Raw genomic sequence first — 20,206 nt, forward strand, 5'->3', positions numbered from 1 at the left:
ATATATATATATATAAATATAAATATATATATATATATATATATATATATATTAATTTCCCATGGGGAATAACTGAGCACATTGTATCTGCCCAGGGTGAAAACTTGGGATGGGAAGTATTCATGGCCCACAGCTCACTCAGGTGTTTGGGAGGATGCCCATAGGAATATTGGCCCTTCTGTTCTACACCCACTAGACATACACCTAAGACCCCCCAGCTGATGTCTCCTGCCCTGTCCTTTACTTTTCTTTCCTCTTCTTCCCATTCTCTTATACCTTGTATCATCAGATCCCAAGTTTTACACATGTCACTTATTCTTAGGAGTGAGGTCATAAACCTGAATAAGTCACTTCATTTCTTCCCGACCATTCTTTTGTAGAAAGACTGAGTTTGGCTTGTCTTGTAACCCTCCTCCTCTCCAAGCTCTGTTTTTTCTGTCTTTCAGCGACATCTGCCATGAGCTGTTGGGACACGTGCCCTTGTTTTCAGATCCCAGCTTTGCCCAGTTTTCCCAGGTAAGGAATGGATCTCTTTAGCCTTAGAGCTACAGAGTTGAGACTTGGATTGCCTAAATGAATTGAGCCTAACGAGGGGCACTCATGTCCACTGCAAGGCACCGTTCTGTGCTCCCACTTGAGATGGGTGTGTGGTCTCACGTAGAGGGCTAAATACACATTCCAGGGGCCACAGCATGGGATTGGTGAATCAATCATCATTTGAATTACACTGTTGAATTTGCTAAGGTGACTTGACCCACCACTGTAGTTTAAGAACCTTTTCATCATGAAAGCCTCCCTGATCCCCCTGTAGAAGTAACCTTACGTCTGTCAAGTTCTCCTAACACCTTTAGGGCCTTTGCCACTTTCTACCTTGTCAAGCAGTCATTTTTGTATATGCTGTCATTAAGCAAGATTATATTTGCCAAGAATTCAATGCCAACAGCCCAACTCATAGTTGGCAAACTATAAAGAGCCAAACATCTTACCACCATCATCGAAGCAGCAGGCTAGACCTTGATTCATCGATCACACTGGTGAGCAGGCAAAAAAAAAAAAAATCCTTTCTGGATCAGTGAAAGAATTCTACTTATGTTCTCTGGGCACAGAGAGGCAGCCTAGAACCATGGTTGGGTAGGTGGGATCACAGGATTGTTGAAGATGCACATGAAAACGCACATCACCACACCACCAACCAGCTGTGTGACCTGGGGCACATTGCCAGGCCATCACCCTGTGCCTCAGACTCCACAAAAGTGCATCAATAAAAAGCCCTCCCTGCCATTCTTCTTCCCCAGAAAGAAAAATGAGGACCACATGGAATGACCCATGAGCAAATGCTGGACCAAATATGAATTTCAGAGTAATGGAATTGTGTGAACTTTATAAGCATTTTCCCTCAGTTGGGAGACATAAATATTTCCACTGTTGAATGAAGAGGCTACCACTTAATAACTGAAACAAACAGACAAAAAGCTGAATTAACTGTTTGCTGAGTAAGAGAGAACTGTACTTGTAAGACATAGCCACTCCCAACAAACAAAATTGTTGCTTTTATGGAGGGTGTGGGGGATTGTGGAATTCAGAGATTGTTGGACTTTCAGAAGTGGGATGGTTGAACTCTGACTGTGGAAGTATCACCACAGGACTGAGGCTATTGCTGGCCATCTGGCTTTCAGAAATGTGGTTCCTGCTGCCAAGATGTCATTGATTACATGGGAAGATTTAAAACTGGGATTTGTTACTGAGCCCAAAGAAAAATCAGTTTTCTCCTTGGAGAATAGGAACTTCTTGTTCTCACCACCAGAAGCTATTCTACCCAGTCAAAGGCTAAGTCACAATCCTCCTTAGGCCATTTCCATTTTGGGGAGTCCCACAGAGGAGTGGACAAGTACCTGAGTCAAGAGACGGAAGCTGTGGGCCATCAAGTGTCACGTGGTTCCAACTTTGACCTGGACAGTCCTAAGGCAGGGAACCATTTTGAAGGTCCCCTGAGCACCTTCCTTTTGGATGTACAGTCAGTATTTGCTTTGCACTAGAGTACAGATGGGGTCGGGAGGGAGCACGGAAATCTCAGGACCTCTTGTTCTAGGCAAGCTCTGGGCTAACAAAGAATGGTGACTACTAGAACAGGGTACTATTGTGATCTTGGATGTATCAGTGGCTTCTGATAGACTTAGAATGTGGCATGTCTGTAGCAGAGATGGGAAGGGGCAGGAGCGTAGAGCCGGGAGAAGGCAGTATCTGAATCACTCTAACTCAGACAGCATTTTCTCAGCATGTAATCTAGGCCAGGCTCTGGGTTTGGCCCAGGCAGGAATACAGGGATGAAGACGATGTGGCCTCTTGCTTCGAAGTGGGTCCAATTCTTAAGTCCTTCTTTGTGTTTACACAAATTCCTTGGTCACCTCACCCAATTTCATGGCTTTAAATACCGTCTCTACCCTGACGCTGAACACATCCCTGTCTACACCACTGACTTTAATCTCAAAACTCAGATTGACATATCTAACCACCTACTCAATACCCCCATTTGAGTGTCGAGTACAGATCTCTATTCATCCTGTCCAAAACTGAATTCCTGATCTTTCTGCTCAAACCTTCTCCACTCACAGCCCTCTATATATTATTCATGGCAATTCCATCCTTCCAGTTGCTCAAAGTAAAAGCACCTGAGAGAAATCACTTCTTTTTCTCTCACATACATACAACCAACCTTCCAGAAAATTCTGTGTGTTTTATCTTCAAAATACATGTAGAATCTGGCCATTGCCCATCACATCCACTGCTACCAAACTGATCTCAGGCACCATCATTTCTCACCTGGTGACTTCAGTAGCCTTCCAACTGGTCTCCCTGCCTCTACCCTTGACCCCTCTACAACCTACTCTCACACAGCAGCCAGAGTGAATCTTTGATGATAAACCAGATCTTGCCATTTCTCTTCTCAGAGTCCTGCAATGGCTCCCCATCTCAGTGAAAGGAAAACCCTAAGTCCTAAATAGCCAGAAAGGTCCTACATGATTGAGCATATCACCTGTCACTCCCCCCACCCTCTTACTCTGCTCTAACCACACTCCTCCCTCTCTGTTATCGAACAAACTAATATTTCTTCTCCTCAGAGAGCTTTTCATTGGCTGTACACTCGACCTACGTAAGGCTCTTCTCTCAGATGTCAGCACAGCCAACAACCTCACTTCCATCAAGTCTTTGCCCAAATATCACCTTCTCAAGGATGCTGACCCTGGAGCCCTCTTTAAACTCACACATTTCTCACCCCACCCTGCTCTTCTAGCACACCCCATCCCTTTTGCCCCTTTATCCTTTTGTTTCTTCTTTCCAAAGAACTTATCACCTTCTAACATACTGTGTACAGCCTTATTATTTATTGTCTATCTCCACCGACTCAAATGTAAACACCATGAAGTCAAGGACCTTTGTCAGTTTTGTATACCTCCAGCCACATACAAGGCACTCGGTAGATATTTTTGCAATGAATGAATGGATATAGCAGGGAAGACAAAAGTATATATTTGTACATATACACTGCCCGATACAAAGCAGGCTTCCGGAATTGCTGTAACAGAGACAAAGAGACCACCAGACATTCTGCAGTTGGAGCTGTGATGAGAAGCGGTCCATGACATTTCCGACTCTCCAACTTTATATACCTGGATAGATGTCAAGCACATCTCTGCAGTTCTCCTGTGGTGTCTTCAGGGTACGTGAAGACCCATCTAATGCTCCAGGGAAGTTCCACTTCTGCTGCGGGAGAATAATTCCTGAGCTGGAATCAAGAGATGAAGCTTTAGACACAAAGTACTGTGTGACCTGGAGCAGATCATCTCCCTTTTCTGTGCCGCACGCAGCTTTCTCATTTGTGAAGTGAATACAAAGGACAAACTCTTAGGGAACGGTTTCCCCCTAGAGATCTGTGATTCTATGATGTGTGGTAGGGGAGACTTTACAGAACAATCAGGGTCTCTCTGGGCCCTTCTGAAGGCATCTGGCCAACTCTCACCTCCCTGTGGCCAAGTACGAGATAGAGGCTGAGGGTAAGGGTTGAAGATAGGCAGACCCCAGGCCTGCCAGTGACTGTTTCTCCACAATTACAGGAAATTGGCCTCGCCTCTCTGGGTGCACCTGATGAGTACGTTGAGAAACTTGCCACGGTAAGTTCCCTCTCTTCTTGGTGGACAGTGGGAGTGATATAGGCTGTTGCCCTCAGGTCTTTGAAACTTTGATGCTGAAAGCTAGGCCATTTGGGAAGAAAATCAGAATGTGCTGGGTCATCTTTGCATAAGTGAAATTTCACGTTTGGATTTCTCCTTAATGGGTTGATTTTGAAATCAATGGCATGCCGATGTTTACATGGAATTTTAAACAGAGTGTCTTGAAAGCATCAACAGGCTGTAAGGATAGCCCTTGGGAACTCCTGGGCATAAAGTGTGTGGGGCGGGAGTAGTCTCGATTCATGGCTTTGAAGAAGGAATATATACTCTCAGCCTTTGCAGCACAGCCAGCACTGGGGACTTTCCTTTTTCACACGTAAGGTAGCAATTGGGGTGGGCTTTTCCCCTTTTACCAAACACTTCCCTCTCCCCACTGAAGGTGATGGCTCTCATCCACTGAAGCCTGGAATCAGCACCTCTGCACAGGAGGGCGTTTCCTTCCTACAGACTCCTTTCCAACTTGAGTGGTTCCTCCCCAGCCTCTCAGCCACATTTCTGACAATGTACTTAGCCTGGAAGATGAAAAATAAAACGTTACATGGAATTAGGGATCGCAAATGCATGCAAATCTATCATTAAAATGTATCAGTTTAGAAGTGTATGAATTCAACCTATCAGAAGGGCAAAAACTCCCAGCAGGTTCTTTTTCACTGACCAGCTTTCTCTGAGACCGTGAGCGAGTGGCTTTTGCTGCCTTATCTTTAAGAAGGGATACACTAGTTTCTATCCTACCCATCGCAGTGTATCATAAGGATCTAAAGAGTTAAAATTGGTGTGAATGTGAATTTTGAAATGCCGGATGCTGTAGAGATGCAATGAGCAATTTTCAGAGAAGCTGCAGAGCTTGAGAGAATCCCTCACTCATAAGAAGAAAATAAACTCAGAACTCGGAGTATCACGTTACCTGCTGTAACATGATAAAAGTACTCATCACCAACCTAATTTATTTTTTTAAAAAGTATCTTATTGATATACTGGGCTGGGAACAGTCCTGGGTTCTTGACCTGCTCTTGATTTGCTGTATAACTGTATGCATGTTGCTTGCCTTCTCTGGGCTGAAGACTCTCATCTGTAGATGATGGCACAGAGAAGAAAGCATAGGGGAATGGAGGAATTCCTGTCACAGAGAGAGGAACTTGTTGGAGGTGTCCTTTTGGGGCTTCCTCAATACCTTCCCTCTCGTCCCCCACTGCTTCCTATCACATCCTGCATTCAGCCGACTCTTGATTCAATAGGTGATAGGTTAGGGAGAAGCACAGGACACAGAGAAGTGACCCCAGGTCACAATGATTCAGAGAACAGAACTGCACATACTCCCAGCTGGGCAGTCCTACCCTTGGCCCTAGAGCATCTGCTGCTTTCCCCTTCCTTGGGGCGTGCTCTCAATTTGACTCTTTATTCCAGATTTACTGGTTTACTGTAGAGTTTGGGCTCTGCAAACAAGGAGACTCCATAAAAGCCTATGGTGCTGGGCTCCTGTCATCCTTTGGTGAATTACAGGTACGACCCTAACAGGAACCAAGGATGGATTTTAAAGTGGTGGGTACAACCAACCATCCTATCTCTCTTGGCGCTGTGGAAACCCCATGTACATCCATTTGAAATTCAACCCAGGGGCTTAACTTCAAGTAATTGGTTTCTCAGCAGCTATGATTTGATCATGACTATGGATGTTAGAGGTAAAAATTGGGGGGCGGGGATGATGGCTAGTCAGCTCAGTTGGTTAGAGCGTGGTGCTAATAACACCAAGGTTGCTGGTTTGATCCCCGCATGGGCCACTGTGAGCTGTGCCCTCCTTAAAAAAAAAAAGGGGGGAAGTAGAAATTGAACTGCAAGTACACAGGTCTCCAGGACACAGGAGCCTCCTGATTCCAAGGCTGAACTGTGCATACGGATGTTTGCAAACACACGTCAGAAAATGTGCTTGGCTTTCACATTGTCTGTTGATCACCTTACATGAAAATGGTTGGAGTGAATTACTTCTCTCTATCTTACTGGAGGTGTTAGATGGGCTATGAAGGGTAGTATCTAGTATATGCAAAAGAATTGGGCTATGGTGTGAGAGGAATCAGGGTGGGATGGGAGAAAATGCACAAATGACCCACAGGTGCAGCAGGGACCACCGGCCCTGGTTTAACCTTGAACTTTCTGCTTGGGGCCTGCAGTACTGCTTGTCTGGTAAGCCAAAGCTCCTGCCCCTGGAGCTGGAGAAGACAGCCACCCAGGAGTATACAATCACAGAGTTCCAGCCCCTGTACTACGTGGCCGAGAGTTTTAATGATGCCAAGGAGAAAGTGAGGTGAGGTGGTGACTAAGGGGGGTCAGCAGCTCTTGGGACCTCCTGACTCAACCTGGTGCCCCTGATCTGTGGGTGGCTGGCCAGGAGGTGGACTCCAGTATCCACAGCAACAGAGTGCAGCAGATGGGGCCTCCCCACCCTTGCCCTTTCCACCCTCTGTTGGGAGGGGCCCCTGAGCGGGATTCTGTTGCACAGCTTTTTGTCTGGACGTGCTCCACCCTGCAGAGCACTCTGCCACCTGATCCTTGCTCTGTGCAGCCCCCATGTCCGCCCACTAAATGCTCCTGGGTACGGGTGGCCACAGAGGTCCCTCCACCAAATCAGTCCTCGAAATCTTCTAACCCCATGGGGAAATCTCTTGTTCACTATATGACACCCGCATAACTCGCTCTCCAACCTCCTTCAAATCCTCATCCACATTTCACCTTTGTGTGTCTTTCTTGAACCAACGTATTTGAAATCAGTACTCAGCCATAACTGCCCTTGCTACAACCTTCTGAGGTGGTCATGCTCTTGTTCCAGTATTATGGAAGTATAAGCCCCTTGCCCATGGCCACGAGGGCTGTCATCGGCAGAGGCAGGAGAGGAGCCCAGGCAGTTTGGCTCTGGAACTTGGGTCACAGAGTTCCAGCCCCTGTATTGCTGTATGCTCCCCTGTATGCTCCACCACTCTTGCCAAATTTGGAGAGCCCTACTAACCTCCCTTATAACTGTCTCCACAGTTATGGCAGCTTCTCCTGTCACCAGAAGCCAACTTAGAAATAGCATTTGCGATGCCTTTGCCTTTTATAGGACATTTTGGAATAGCTTCTTAATTATATTGCTTGATGTGCCTCCTAAGGCCTTCACGGTGCATTCCTCCCAGACACAGCAGTAATGCATCGGGAAGGCAGGGAGGTGAAGAGCACAGGCCAGGGTAAGACTACCTGGGTCCCTTCCCAGCTTCACCATGTATTGCCTGTATGGCCTTGGTAGTCACGTAGCCTTCCCAAGCCACAGTTTCCTCATCTGTAAAATGGAGATAATAACAGCACCTTCCTCCTAAGGTTTTTAGGAAGATTAAAATAGGAATGATCATTGTGAAGACTACAGAGCGGAAGAACTTAACATAGTTTTTGGTACACAGGAAGCACTCAATCCATGCTAAATTTCATTAATAATAATGTGTTTTCTCCAACTCTTGAGAGTTGTGTTTCCCCCCCTGCACTGATTGTCAAGAGCTTATTTTTTTCTATAACATTCTTCAGCTGGATTTTACTTACTCTTTTTATTTTAATGGATGATGAGAATTTTGACCTTAAGGTATATGTGCTTTTGTTGTAAGCTACCTCTTTCTTCCTGGAGGTAGGTGACCAAATAAATGAATGCATACATTTGTTTGTATATTCACATAGACACACATACAGAGCACAAAGAGTCCCCCAGAGGACCTCACTAAAACACCATTTCACTTCTCAGCCTGGTTTCTAAACCTCCTGTTCTAGCGAGGTTTCAGGGCTACTAATATCCAAGTGAAATGCCACCGAGAAATCCTTTAGGATGACTTTTCCCAAAATGGTGCTCTTCACTTAGATCTGTGGTTTTGGTTTCAGGAACTTTGCTGCTACAATCCCGCGGCCTTTCTCAGTTCGTTATGACCCATACACCCAAAGGATTGAGGTTTTGGACAATACCCAGCAGCTTAAGATTTTGGCTGACTCCATCAACAGTAAGTAACTTACCCCCTTTGAGACCACCCTCTTTTCCAGAAATAGAGGCTTGTGTTTTCTTACCTTCACTATAGGAACAGTAAGAAATATATTAAATATTCAACTAAGAGGAAAAGCACCTCCAGGTAAGCCGCTGGCTTATTAGGGAGAAAAACTTGACAAAACGTTCAGCATTGCTTTGAGCATTTTTTTCTTTTTTGGCCTTCCTAGATACCACCCCACTTCCTACCAGCATACCATCTTTCCAGCCTTGCTCATCACTGCCACATTCCTCTTCCTCCTTTGTGTCTCCACCCGCTTTCCTCTAAGTGTCCATTGGATATTGTTTTGCCTGGAATCTCAGCCCCTAAGAGAAAAGTTCTGTCTACTTTATCAGCCACCTGGTAGCTCATCAGTTGGCCTTCCACGCTTCGTGGGCAATGAGGATATTGTAACAGTTGCTCTTTAAAAAATCAGTGTTATTGTGTTCGTTGCCCAGTTCTCTCTCTAGCCCTTCAAACTCCCCTCTAGCAGCACTGACCACTGTAAGTTCCCACGCTCTTCCTTTGGCTCCTGGCCTCTGCCCCTACAGTTCTTACTTAAGATAGTCTTCTTACCATTCCCATTTCAAGGTCCCCAACTCCAGTTTATTCTCTCAGCCCTTCACAGATCTCTCTTCTTGTAGGAAGGAACACTGGTTTGGGTGCCCATCCTACCCCTTGGAATTCCCATAGATCCCTCTTTCAGAGTGCTTATCACTATATTTTTTGTAATTGTCTACTTGTCTATTTCCCCAGCTAAACCTGAGCAGAAGGTCATGTCATGTTCATTGTAAATCCCCAGCTCTTAGCCCTATTCCTAAAAATTATATTAGGTACTTAGCAGCTTAATTTGCTCTAGGACACACTTGCTTGTCTTTCTGGTGGTCCAGGGTATCTGTAGAACTTTCCTTAACACCGTATTTCAAATGAATCAAATTATTTTCTATTAGCTTTCTGCACCGCTGCACAATTGCCTCCATTCACATTGATTGGGAATACAAGGGTTTGAATGATCTTAGCCTTGGTGTCTAATAACACATCTTTACTCTTAGTGGTCATTCCTAATTCTTCCATTGCTGCCCTTCCAAGTCTCAGCCTTCTCTTGATTTCCTGGCTGCAGTCTCAATTTGAATTGATGACTGAACCAAGTCATATGCATGAGTCTACAAAGCTGAGCAGGGCTGTTGAGGACGGGGCACTGTGGACATCACTCATTCATAAGGTAGCCAGAAGTCTGAGCTAACTCAATGGCCTGTAACACACACTTAAGAGTTATTGAGTAAATGGACAAAAACACCAAAGGATAGAGATGGCAGGGAGGAATTCTAGGTCACATGGGGGTTCCTTTGTAATGTTAACAAAGCCTAAAAGGGCAGGTAGGCTTCAAGTATCCCTCTAATACCCCTCTGACATTGTCTGAGGCCACTTCTAATACATAGAGCTGGCCCTGGCCATTATAATCACTCCTTATTAGTTATGGCCACTAGTGATCAGCCATTTGAAAAAGCCCAAAGCTGATTCACCCCAACAGACTCTATATTGGACACTCAGCTGCAACAGATCTATTCACCAAAGAGGCCAGCTAAGTGCTCCACAGGTAGGGATGGATTAGGAGGGGTCAGGCCATAGCTGTTTTCTCTCTTTGTCTTATTTCCCCTGAAAAGGCAAAAATAACTCCATAGGCTGTTGTTTATAAGGGAATCTTGAAAATCCCAGAGTAACAAATTTAAGAATTGAAGGGTTCTTGGAGTTATGTGACCTTAAGCAAAAGCCCCACTTCTCTGTACTTGTATGTCTTCAGGATCTAGAAGGGAGTGAGACTTGTCTGTCTCCGAGGTCCCTTCTACTTCTATGAAGAGACTGTGTCCCTGTGGCCCCTTGGCATGTGAGAACATGGCATGAATGAAAGAGGCTCCATCATATCTAGTCCAGTGGTCTAGCAATCTAGGCTGAGGTATCTGCTTAGACTGTGCATTCTCAAACCTAGTGTGCGTCGGAATCACTTGGAAAGCTAGCTAAAAATGAATAGTCCCTGTCTAATCACTATGTTGTTTTTGTACACCTAAAACTAATAAAAAATTAATAGTCCTGAGTCATAGCCCCAGACTAAATTCATTAAATTTGTGGTAAGACTTGGGAATTTGTATATGTAAGATGATCCCAGGTGATTCTGACACAGGAAATTTGTATGAACCAACGTTTAGGCCGAGTGGCTTAGTTCCTTTGCAAGCATCTATGGATGGTCACGTAAAAGAGAAACAGAACAGCTAGTGATTTCCCTGAGAAAACTATTAACTCCTTCCCCGAGAAATAGCCTATGGAAAGAGGAAGCTAATTAATTAATAGCTTTACCACGTCCTAAAACTTGGAATTACCTATGCTATAACTGCCCTAATTCTATTACTATAGCTAAGCTGTAAGCTCCTTGAAGGTTGGGGTCTAGAGATAGCATATCTGCATTCTACTTATCCCTACTGCTTTATACACTGTGGACACTTGAAAGGTGCTTGTTAATGATATGAGTGGCTCATCTGTTTTCCTTGTAGGTGAAGTTGGAATCCTTTGCAGTGCTCTTCAGAAAATAAAGTGAAGCCATGGACAGAATCGGGCCTGTCAACTGAGAATCTGTTGATGGAAATCCAACAACTTCTTTTATTTTATCTGAAAAAGTCTGGAGATCAAACCTTAATTTGAAATGACTGTCTTAAATCATTTTTTGAACAAGATGGAGGATCGACAAATAAATCTAATCTAAAACGATGGCATATTCATACATACCTACAAGCATATTGGTGGATCTTTGGGGGTCATCTTTGATTTAGAGATAGTAATCATCTACTCTCAATTGAGTTAAAATTAATAATCTGTGGCATTTCATCAAAGTTAATTAAAATTTGTGACCTGCTTCATACATGCTTTTGTTATTTGCCACAGAGCATTCCTAAAGGAGTATATATCACTAAATGTAAAACACATGCCTATGATCAGAATTGAATTTTTGGATTGAACATAAATCTTAGCTTTCAAAAGTGATCTTCTATCTCAGTGAACTATGATTCTAACTACTGTCTTGCTATGTTGCCTGTGCAGATTTTCTGTAATTAAAATAATTATAAACATTAAAGTTCATAGCATAATATCAGAACATTTGTCTATGTTTTATAATCATAAATACTGCTGTGGAAGATAATAGAACTCCCTACCTGACTCCCACAACTTGCAGTATCCTTTTCCAGTTAACTGTCAAGTTTGTTTTGGGAGACATTTTGAAGATACTTAAGATACAACTGTCAGGCAGGGTCTCTGCTCCCGCTCCCCACACAAGAACGCAGGATATGGTGAGGCCGAAAACGAAGGCCGAAAACGAACACTAGCGGAGCCATAGATACGGGAGTCATACCACTATATTCTCACTGGCGGCTGGGTAGGAGACATAGGAAGCAGGAGCCACGCGATCCGCAATCTGCCATTGCTTCTCTGCCAACCGACCCCACTTGCTAACTGCAATCTGCACTTGCTAGCTCAGCCACGGCAGGTATATCAGTGGCCAATGGCTAACTGGTTACAGCTGATGGCCATCTACTACCCAAGCCAGCACCTTTCTACATGAGTCCGACAGTCTGGAAACTGCTCTCTGGGGCTCTGTCCCCACTCTCCACCCCCCAGGGTCTCGCCTCACAATCTATGCAACAAACGTCTTCCACGAGGGGCCCTGTGTCAGGGACCCAGCTCACGAAATTAGTTTTAGTCCATTTCAAGTAATGTCCCAGGAGGTGTCCCTCAATGTCCACGTACTTTCTGGGCACAACCAGAGTTTCTCAGGGCACCACCAGTCCTACTGGGCATAGCCAGGGTTTTTACAAATAAGACTGCAGTCTGCGCCGGTATCAACTAGAGCCAAAACCCTCTGCACATTAGGAGGAGACCAATGTATGGACAGTTCCACATGGGGTCTCCAGTTCCTTCTTGTCTCCTCTGACCAGGTACCTTGCCCCTCTCCCCTCCCAATCGAGCTGGAAGTAGTCGGCCTCAAGCAGCCACATGAAGTCCTGGATTGACACCGGTCGCACTTTCCCAGACTTCACCTTTAGCCTTCGTCAGAGTTGCTGTTCTGGACACAACTGTTTCCAAAGTTCCAACAAGAGTGCATTGGGTTGTCGGTCTATTTTTTCCTGATCAACCCCCGCTGCTACGAGATCCCGCCATATCTGCGTGTGTGTTACTTTCTGAGGCCCACAACCTCGCCCGCTTACTTTTGACTTGGGCTTCCAGGTCTCGACTTCTCGGACCTCCTGTCTTAACTCCCCTTGCCACCAGCTATCAACATCCCCCAGGGTGTCCATGGCGGTGGTAACTTCATGGATCTGCCGCCCCACGTAGGGAGTAAGAATGGCAACCAAGGATCCAAAAGCACTTGCAGGTGCAGTATCCAAAACCAGATCTCTCATGCTGGTTGTAAACAGCTCATCATCCGGCCCCCACCTATTAGGGTTGAACATAGCATGTCTCATACCCATTTCACAGATGATTTGAGTAAGTTCAGTATATGACTGCCATTGACTCACAGTGTCTGGCAGCTCGCCAGCCTGTCCCCATACTGTGCGTACCGCAGCAGTGAGCCACTCCATGAGAGTGTGGTTGCCCTGGTTTTGGGCCAACCTATGGCAGTACTGTTACCTTTGTCACAAGGACGGACACACCGTCATGAAGGCTAGCTTTTCCATTTTGCCTGGGGGCAGAGAATGTTGTCTGCTCCCTCATCCCATAAACGTAATAGCTAAGCTGAGACTGGCTCTCCAGGGCGCTGTCAGCACCACCCCCCTAGCTCCTTCAACTCAGTGGGAGTGTAAGGTGTGCAGGCTGTGAATTCAGTCATGGCTGGGTTGCCGGCAGCAATGCCCCCGGGGCCCAAATGTTGCTCATGCTTTACCTTTTGCTTCATGATGGGCCAGGCGTGGGGGTTGGGAGCTACACTGTCTCCACTCATGTACGCCTCTGCCTCAGAGTCTCCACTGTGGGGCTCCTCCTCTAACAGGCAGACCCGAGCTTCCAGCGCCTCCCACCTGGACTGCTGTTCCTGTACCTGGGCTATTTCATTAAGCACGTCTTCCGTGCTACAACACAACGCAGTGAGGAACACCCCGCCCACACGGCCGGCTGTACCCCTCGCCTCCTCCGGCAACCTCTCAACCAGAGCCTGCAGGGCCCTCTCCAAGCTGGCTGGAGAGCCATCCATGTCCTCCCATCCCTCCTCAGGGGTCCAACTCCTAAGAACAGTGGCTACCAGGTACTGCACACTCTATGGGGGTCACCTGTCCTCCTACCCAGAGTCAGACACCATTCCTACATGGCCAGAATTCTGCTCGCCGTGCCAGGTGTCCGAGTGGGTGGTGGCCTCAGTGTAAAATGTCCACAACTCTAGGAACCCACGGCAGCAGCAGACCACCAAAAGAAAGATGACACTTGCTTTGGCCAATAGAACGGCATGCCATCCAGTGGCTTAAGAGGACCACCAATTCACCGAGGGGTCACATTTCTCCCAGGCAGATTGCGTTTCCTGTTCCTGGCGCCACTCTACATGGGCTTCCTGAGACTGAGTGTTCATACTCACAAACTGCTCCAACATCCTTCGGAGAGCTTTGGCCCATGCCGTACCCTCCTGCTCACGAAACTGAGCTTTCATACATATAAACTGCTCCATTACCCCTTTGAAAATTCTGGCCGGCACCATACCCTGCTCGCTGAGCCATATGTCATGCAGGGTCTTTGGTGCTGCTCCCCACATAAGAACGCAGGACATGGTGAGGCCAAAAAGAAACACCCATGGAGCCATAGATAAGGGAATCATACCACTATATTCTCGCTGGCAGCTGGGTTGGAGACACGGGAAGCAGGAGCCACACGATCCACAACCTGCCGTCCGCTTCTCTGCCAACCAACCAACACTCACGCTAACAGCAATCGCACTTGCTGTCTCAGCCATGGCAGTTACCGTGTTTCCCCGAAAATAAGACCTAACCAGACAATCAGCTCTAATGCGTCTTTTAGAGCGAAAATTAATATAAGACCTGGTATTTATTATATTATATTATATTATATTATATTATATTATATTATATTATATTATATTAGGCCCAGTCATATACTATAGTAAAATTAGACCGGGTCTTATATTAATTTTTGCTCCAAAAGACGCATTAGAGCTGATTATCTGGCTAGGTCTTATTTTAGGGGAAACATGGTAGCTGGGTAATCTTGTGTCATGAAAGAATGATCAAAGTCTCAGATTTCCAATTTTAGGAGCTCATTGTGATCATCTAAGACATGTCTGCATAGTCAACAGACTTCGACTTTTGTTGGTTGTGCATTTTATATGAAGAAATGACTATCCGAGAAACAGTAGAGAGAATAACAATGTCTTGCAAGCTATGCTTTGAAATAATTCTCATACCACTTTAACGGTTTATTTCAGAAAAATCTTAAAGGATTTTTTTTCAAGAGTGATCTTTGGACCAGCTGTGTCATCATCAACAGTCAATAAATCCTACGCACCACCCCAGCTCTGCCCAACAAGAATATCTGGGGATGGGGCACAGACCCCTGAATTTTGAAGTACCCCAGGTGATTTGTATTTATGCCCAGCCAAATGAACTAGGTACACTAGGTTTGAAACAACCTGACTTCTGGTGGTCGGTTCTGCCACTTGCCAATTATGTCACCTGGCATAAAGTCACTTTCCCTCTTTGGACCTTAGTTTTACTCTAACAATGAGGGGATTAAACTGGATGAATCAAGGTCCTTTCCAGCCTTGAAATACAGTTCAAATACTAACATGTAACTTTAAACAGCTGTCCCTAATCCACTAACAGGGTGTAATGATACCCGTCTAAGTATGCCAGCTAGGCGGAAAGAGCAATTTGGTCTGAATATGTGTGAGGTTTCATTGCTTTGAAGTCGGGATTTCCGTGTCTGTATCTTTTTCTTCCTGCCTTTCTAGGACCATCGACAAGTCCTGACTGTAAAAATGGAAGTGGACTTTCCCCCTATTGCTTCTCTAGAGGTCAAACACTCTGCAGAGACGATTTTGATAAATGTTTCTTTACTTCATGTTAAATGAAAATTAGACAATTTCTTGACCTTGGAACTGAAATATTATGTAGTATTTTAGACTGGGTATTTTATTTTATAATGATTTTTAGTCCTACTGACGATAATTCAGTGTGTTTGAAGTAAAAGCTTAGGTTTAGTTTGGAATTTTGTCAGGAAGACATTACATACTGAATGGATGATAATCTCTGAATTTTTAGAAATGTGCTACTCAGTACTTAGCTCTTTTTATCTGGATATAAAAGCCCAGCCTCCAGCAATGGGATTCAATACATTTCCATATGTTACTGTTACTATCTGTTTAACATGTAGTATATGAGTACTTTTTAGAAATAATAATGTTTTACTGACAGCTAATCTTGCTGTATCCAAACAAAAGGAATACATGTAAGAAGATTCCCAATGTGTCGTATTCATGCTCAATACATTTCTGGAAGGAGGAATCTAACTTTCAACTCTAGGTGTCTAAGTATATAATTTAGTTGGACTAGTTCGTGTCTACATAGTTTGTATTTAAATATTTCAATAACAACATATATGGGAGTGCTTAATAAATGTTTGTTAATTAATAAAGGGGAAAAATTGCATCAATGAAACTTTTCAGTTATCCATAGTAGGGCTGAAATGGTCAGAAAGTAAGTGACTTGCCTAACAATTGAAAATAATCACAGAGGAAACAAAACAGGAAAGCCTATAAAAAATGGACCTTGCAAAGGCAAGACAAAAAAATGGGATCAAAGCTTTCTGTTCTTAATGGAGTGTTTTCAGTCTCTCTCTCTCTCTCTCTCTCTCTCTCTCTCTCTCTCTCTCTCTCTCTCTCTCTCTCTCTCTCTCTCTCTCTCTGTCTCTCTCTCTCTCTCTCTCTCTCTCTCTCTCTCTCTCTCTCACACACACACACACACACACACAAAATCACTCTTAATAGCTTTCCTGTGCAGTTTCAAAAATTATAAGCAGTAGTAAATTTGATACGTGCTATAAATGGCTCTAAATTTTTTGTGCTTTGAAATTTCTCCTCAGTTATAATTTTATTTTCAACTGCTAGCTTCAAAGCACAGTTTACCTTTTCATCTGTAGTAAGCACAATTCCTTTAAAAAAATAAGCTCAGAGTAATAAGCAATTTCAGAGAAGATTGATTCTAGCCCTCCAGCGTATATAAAACTCTCCTCTATAACATTATTCATAATTGTCCAGAGTTACTCTTTAATATTTGTTTTGTATGTTTCTTGCACATTGTTTCTTTTATGACAACAATCTCTAAATAGCATAACATTCAAGAAATGACAAAAAGACAATAAAATGTGCCTGAGAGATGGATTTAAGCCTGTAAGAAGGAGATGTTACTCAAGGAAGCAACACCTGCTTACTTGTTAGTTTGCCTAAATAGATAAAAGGTGAATGGAAATTAGCTTAAACTGCAGTCCTTACTTTTCCTCAGATCATTCTTAGGAGGAAGGTGATGCCCAAAGAAACGAAGTGGATCAGTATCCTTGTGGGGACAGAGCCAGGAGTGCAGTTTCCAGGCTCTCGGATTCACGTGGAAAGGTGATGGCTCAGGTAGTAAATGACCATCAACTGTGATTGGATGGCCATCAGCTGTGGCTAGTTGGCCATCAGCTGTAACCAGTGAGCCATTGGCCACTAATATAACTGCCATGGCTGCGCTAGCAGAATGAATGGGGGCTAGCAAGAAGATGGTGGCTGGCAAAGGCGGATTGCAGTTAGGATGGTAGGTTGCGAACAGTGTGGCTCCTGCTTCCTGTGTCTCCAACCCAGCTGCCAGCAAGACCATAGTGGTATGACTCCCCTATCTATGGCTCCGTGGGTGTTCTTTTTTGGCCTCACCATGTCCTGCGTTCTCATGTGGGGAGCGGGAGCTGAAACCCCGCGTGACAACCTGCATGACAATTCTTCATTGAGCTTATTAAAATCAGTGCGTAATTTGGATGCCTATGGCTTACTCTTCCTGGACATAAATGAAAGAATATCTATTAGAGAAGAAATAAACTTAGTTCTCTTTGAGGTCTCTTTACTTCTAAAGTAACATCAAACAAACATGTTTACTTCAAACAAACATCACCTGCATCCTGTCCTTTTCTGCAACCACTTTGCAAACAGAGAGGTTGATGGCAAAGGGCTGATTTCCACTGTTACTGTGAGTGGTCAGGAGAGAGTGGAGTTTGGACTTAAAAAGGAGGGATGAAGCATGCACCTTCCTTTGTGTCTTTGAGCTTCTCCCTTTGTCTCTTTTCAAAAGTATGGCTCTTAGGTTTTGTTGAGAAGTCATTCTCTTTCTCTCTCTCTCTCTCTCTCTCTCTCTCTCTCTCACACACACACACACACACACACCTTTCCTTTGACCTCTAAGAGGCCACAGGATGAGTTGGGGCTGACTTAAGAACTCTGACAGTGATAGCACAAAGTGACTGACCCTTTCCCTAAGCCTCCACTTACCGTGTTTGGGGAAGAAACCATTTTCAAGTTGTTCCCTAGAGGGTCTCCAGCCATTGGCCCCACCCAGAAGTAGAGACTCAGCCTGGAACAACAGCATTACTTGCAAAGGGTTAACTGTTGGCCTAGGAAGGTTTTCAAGCTCCTCCAGTATCCAAATCCTCAGGACTGCCAACCCTGAAGCTGTGGAACCTGACAGATGAGCTCTGAAACCCTAACCTAATCAAAAAAAAAAAAAAAAGAAAGAAAGAAAATCTAATTTCTGGGTAAGGAAGGAAGAAGCTGAACATTTGCCAAACTTCCCATTCCCAGAATGCCCTTGGGAAAACCAGGGAGACAAAATGTTCTCTGAATGCAGAGTCTCTCCTGGGGAATTTTCCCCCCCAGTGCGTAGGGCAGTCTGGGATTACAAAACAGCGGTTTTATTATCACCAGAATGTGCCTAAGAGAGCGTGCCTGAGGCTGGAGCAGAGGGAGAATGGAATGGTCTCTCACAATGCCCAGAGTGAAGTTTCTCACCACTGCAGACAGCACCCAGGCCACACTGGCAGGAAACGGGGTGGTAAAGTCCTAAAGCCTATCCTTTTATGAAGCAAAGGTTAGAGAGTGGGGGGATTGGAGAATCCAGAAGGAGTTAGTACAAAGACCAGGAAACACAACTCTGATGATTGTCTTGCTCACTGCAAACTTTGAATGAATTTCGACTGAGTAAAGGACAGACAGAATGGACAAGTGTGACATTTATCTCCTTGGTGACAACATCTGGTGTTTTGCGCTTTGCACAGACCAAAGCCATGTATCCTATTTTTGTTAGTGGTGCGTTCCCACGTGATACTATTTGAGTTCGGAGGATGTAGCATCTTTCAGGAGTGCTGCTCTGGCGATCTATTCAAATGCCAGTTTTCTATCAAGCTGAACCTACTTGGAGAGATTTTTAATCTCCCTGAGTCTCAATTTCCTGTCTATAAAATGGGGAAGAGGCGATGCCTACTTGGTAAGATTGTCACAAAGCTCAAATAACATCTTGTGTATATAGAAACCCTGTCAATCACTTTCTGTCGCATCTAACAATTAAAAAATGTTTATTGTTCTGATATAAAGCAGAAATGGGCTCCTATAAGAATTGGTTATTATCATTCTGGTCATTTTGGTCCATCAACATGATTCCAGTTGACCACTCTTTCCAAAGAGATGAACAATCAGTCATGGGACACCCTACGAGAAAGACTCTGGCTTCCATTTGAGAAAAGAGTAACTAAAACAGAATTTTTAGTGACACAGTCCAAATCTATACATACTTCATGTTGTGAGTGATAAAATAATGAAATATGCATCAACCCAAAGCTTAAACTGTATCTTGAAAAAGGTAACTTTGGAAATTGAAATGGAAATTTCCAGTTTGAAGCTAAAAAGCAATGGATATTCACTCTTCTCCCATTTCTGACATTTGCACACCATTTTGCAGTTCCCTTTTCCTTCTAGACTTGTAACAATACCAGTTTTAAAGCATAACCTCCAAAAAGTCAGCATTTACTCTGCTGCTAATGACACTTCTTTCAGCCAGGAATATTGTGTTGTGCTTGTTTTATGAAATAGTTAACATAAATAAAATTGATTTTTTTTTTAAATCACCTTTCTCCATACATATTGTTTTCCTGAGGAACCAACAGAAGAAAACATGCCTTAACTTTGCAGCCCAAATTTAAGATTGTCTTGAGTAGTGAGAATGGTCAGACTTTTTGTCTTTCCGGAGGCAGGAAGTGGAGACCAAATTTTAAAAGTAGTTGGTTCTACGGTCCAGCCATTTTCTCCTCTGAGCACTTTGTTCCAAAGCCAACCTTAGAAAAAGCCAATGTAGAGAGAGGGCCAAACGGAAATAACAATTCTTGCAAAATTGCATAGGACACATTAGTCCCTCAACTATGGATGTGATAAGAAAGCATTCCTGTTATTTTAAGAGTACTGCTCCATCCCCACTTATTAAAGGATTGTAGAATAAACGTTGCCAAAGTCAGCCATTACCTGTATAGTTTGACAGATGGAAGAGGGAATCAACTAACATATAATGCTTAAAAATACAACTTATTGCACTTTTTGATTCAACACGTATTTACTTGAGCATCTACTTCCTGGCCAGCTGAGGACCAGGCTCATTAAAGGGTTACTGCGAGGTCCATGCAGCAGCACCTTGGTGGCCCCACCACGCTGAGTTGATCTGACAGACCTATGTTTCCATCTAGGCTCCACCCCTTCCCTGGACTTCCTTTGCTCCTCCCTCCCTCGGAGCTCCCGGAACGAAAAGGGAGAGCTTCAATTTTTCAGTCCTGGCTTAGAATCAGCTCAGATGGACCGGCAAACAGAAGGGGTTCAAACCCCAGCGTTCCAAAGAT

The 20,206-nt window shown here is 44.2% G+C and overlaps 1 protein-coding gene across 3 annotated transcripts in view; it reads left to right on the forward strand.

Annotated features, from left to right (window-relative positions):
- Positions 1-11,469, forward strand: part of PAH (phenylalanine hydroxylase) — a 60,872-nt gene extending 49,403 nt beyond the window's left edge. Inside the window, exons 8-13 of one of the 3 annotated variants that reach the window (XM_081060450.1) lie at positions 447-516; positions 4,113-4,169; positions 5,634-5,729; positions 6,395-6,528; positions 8,121-8,236; positions 10,804-11,469. In XM_081060450.1, coding sequence (XP_080916576.1) covers positions 447-516; positions 4,113-4,169; positions 5,634-5,729; positions 6,395-6,528; positions 8,121-8,236; positions 10,804-10,847 — 517 coding nt within the window. In that variant the 3' untranslated portion in view covers positions 10,848-11,469. The remainder of the gene's footprint in view (positions 1-446; positions 517-4,112; positions 4,170-5,633; positions 5,730-6,394; positions 6,529-8,120; positions 8,237-10,803) is intronic. The other 2 variants (XM_081060449.1, XM_081060451.1) reach the window with 2 other exon arrangements.
- The last annotated feature ends 8,737 nt before the right edge of the window (positions 11,470-20,206 follow it).

This window comes from Rhinolophus hipposideros (assembly GCF_964194185.1).
Source record: "Rhinolophus hipposideros genome assembly, chromosome: 9".
Taxonomy (NCBI): domain Eukaryota; kingdom Metazoa; phylum Chordata; class Mammalia; order Chiroptera; family Rhinolophidae; genus Rhinolophus; species Rhinolophus hipposideros.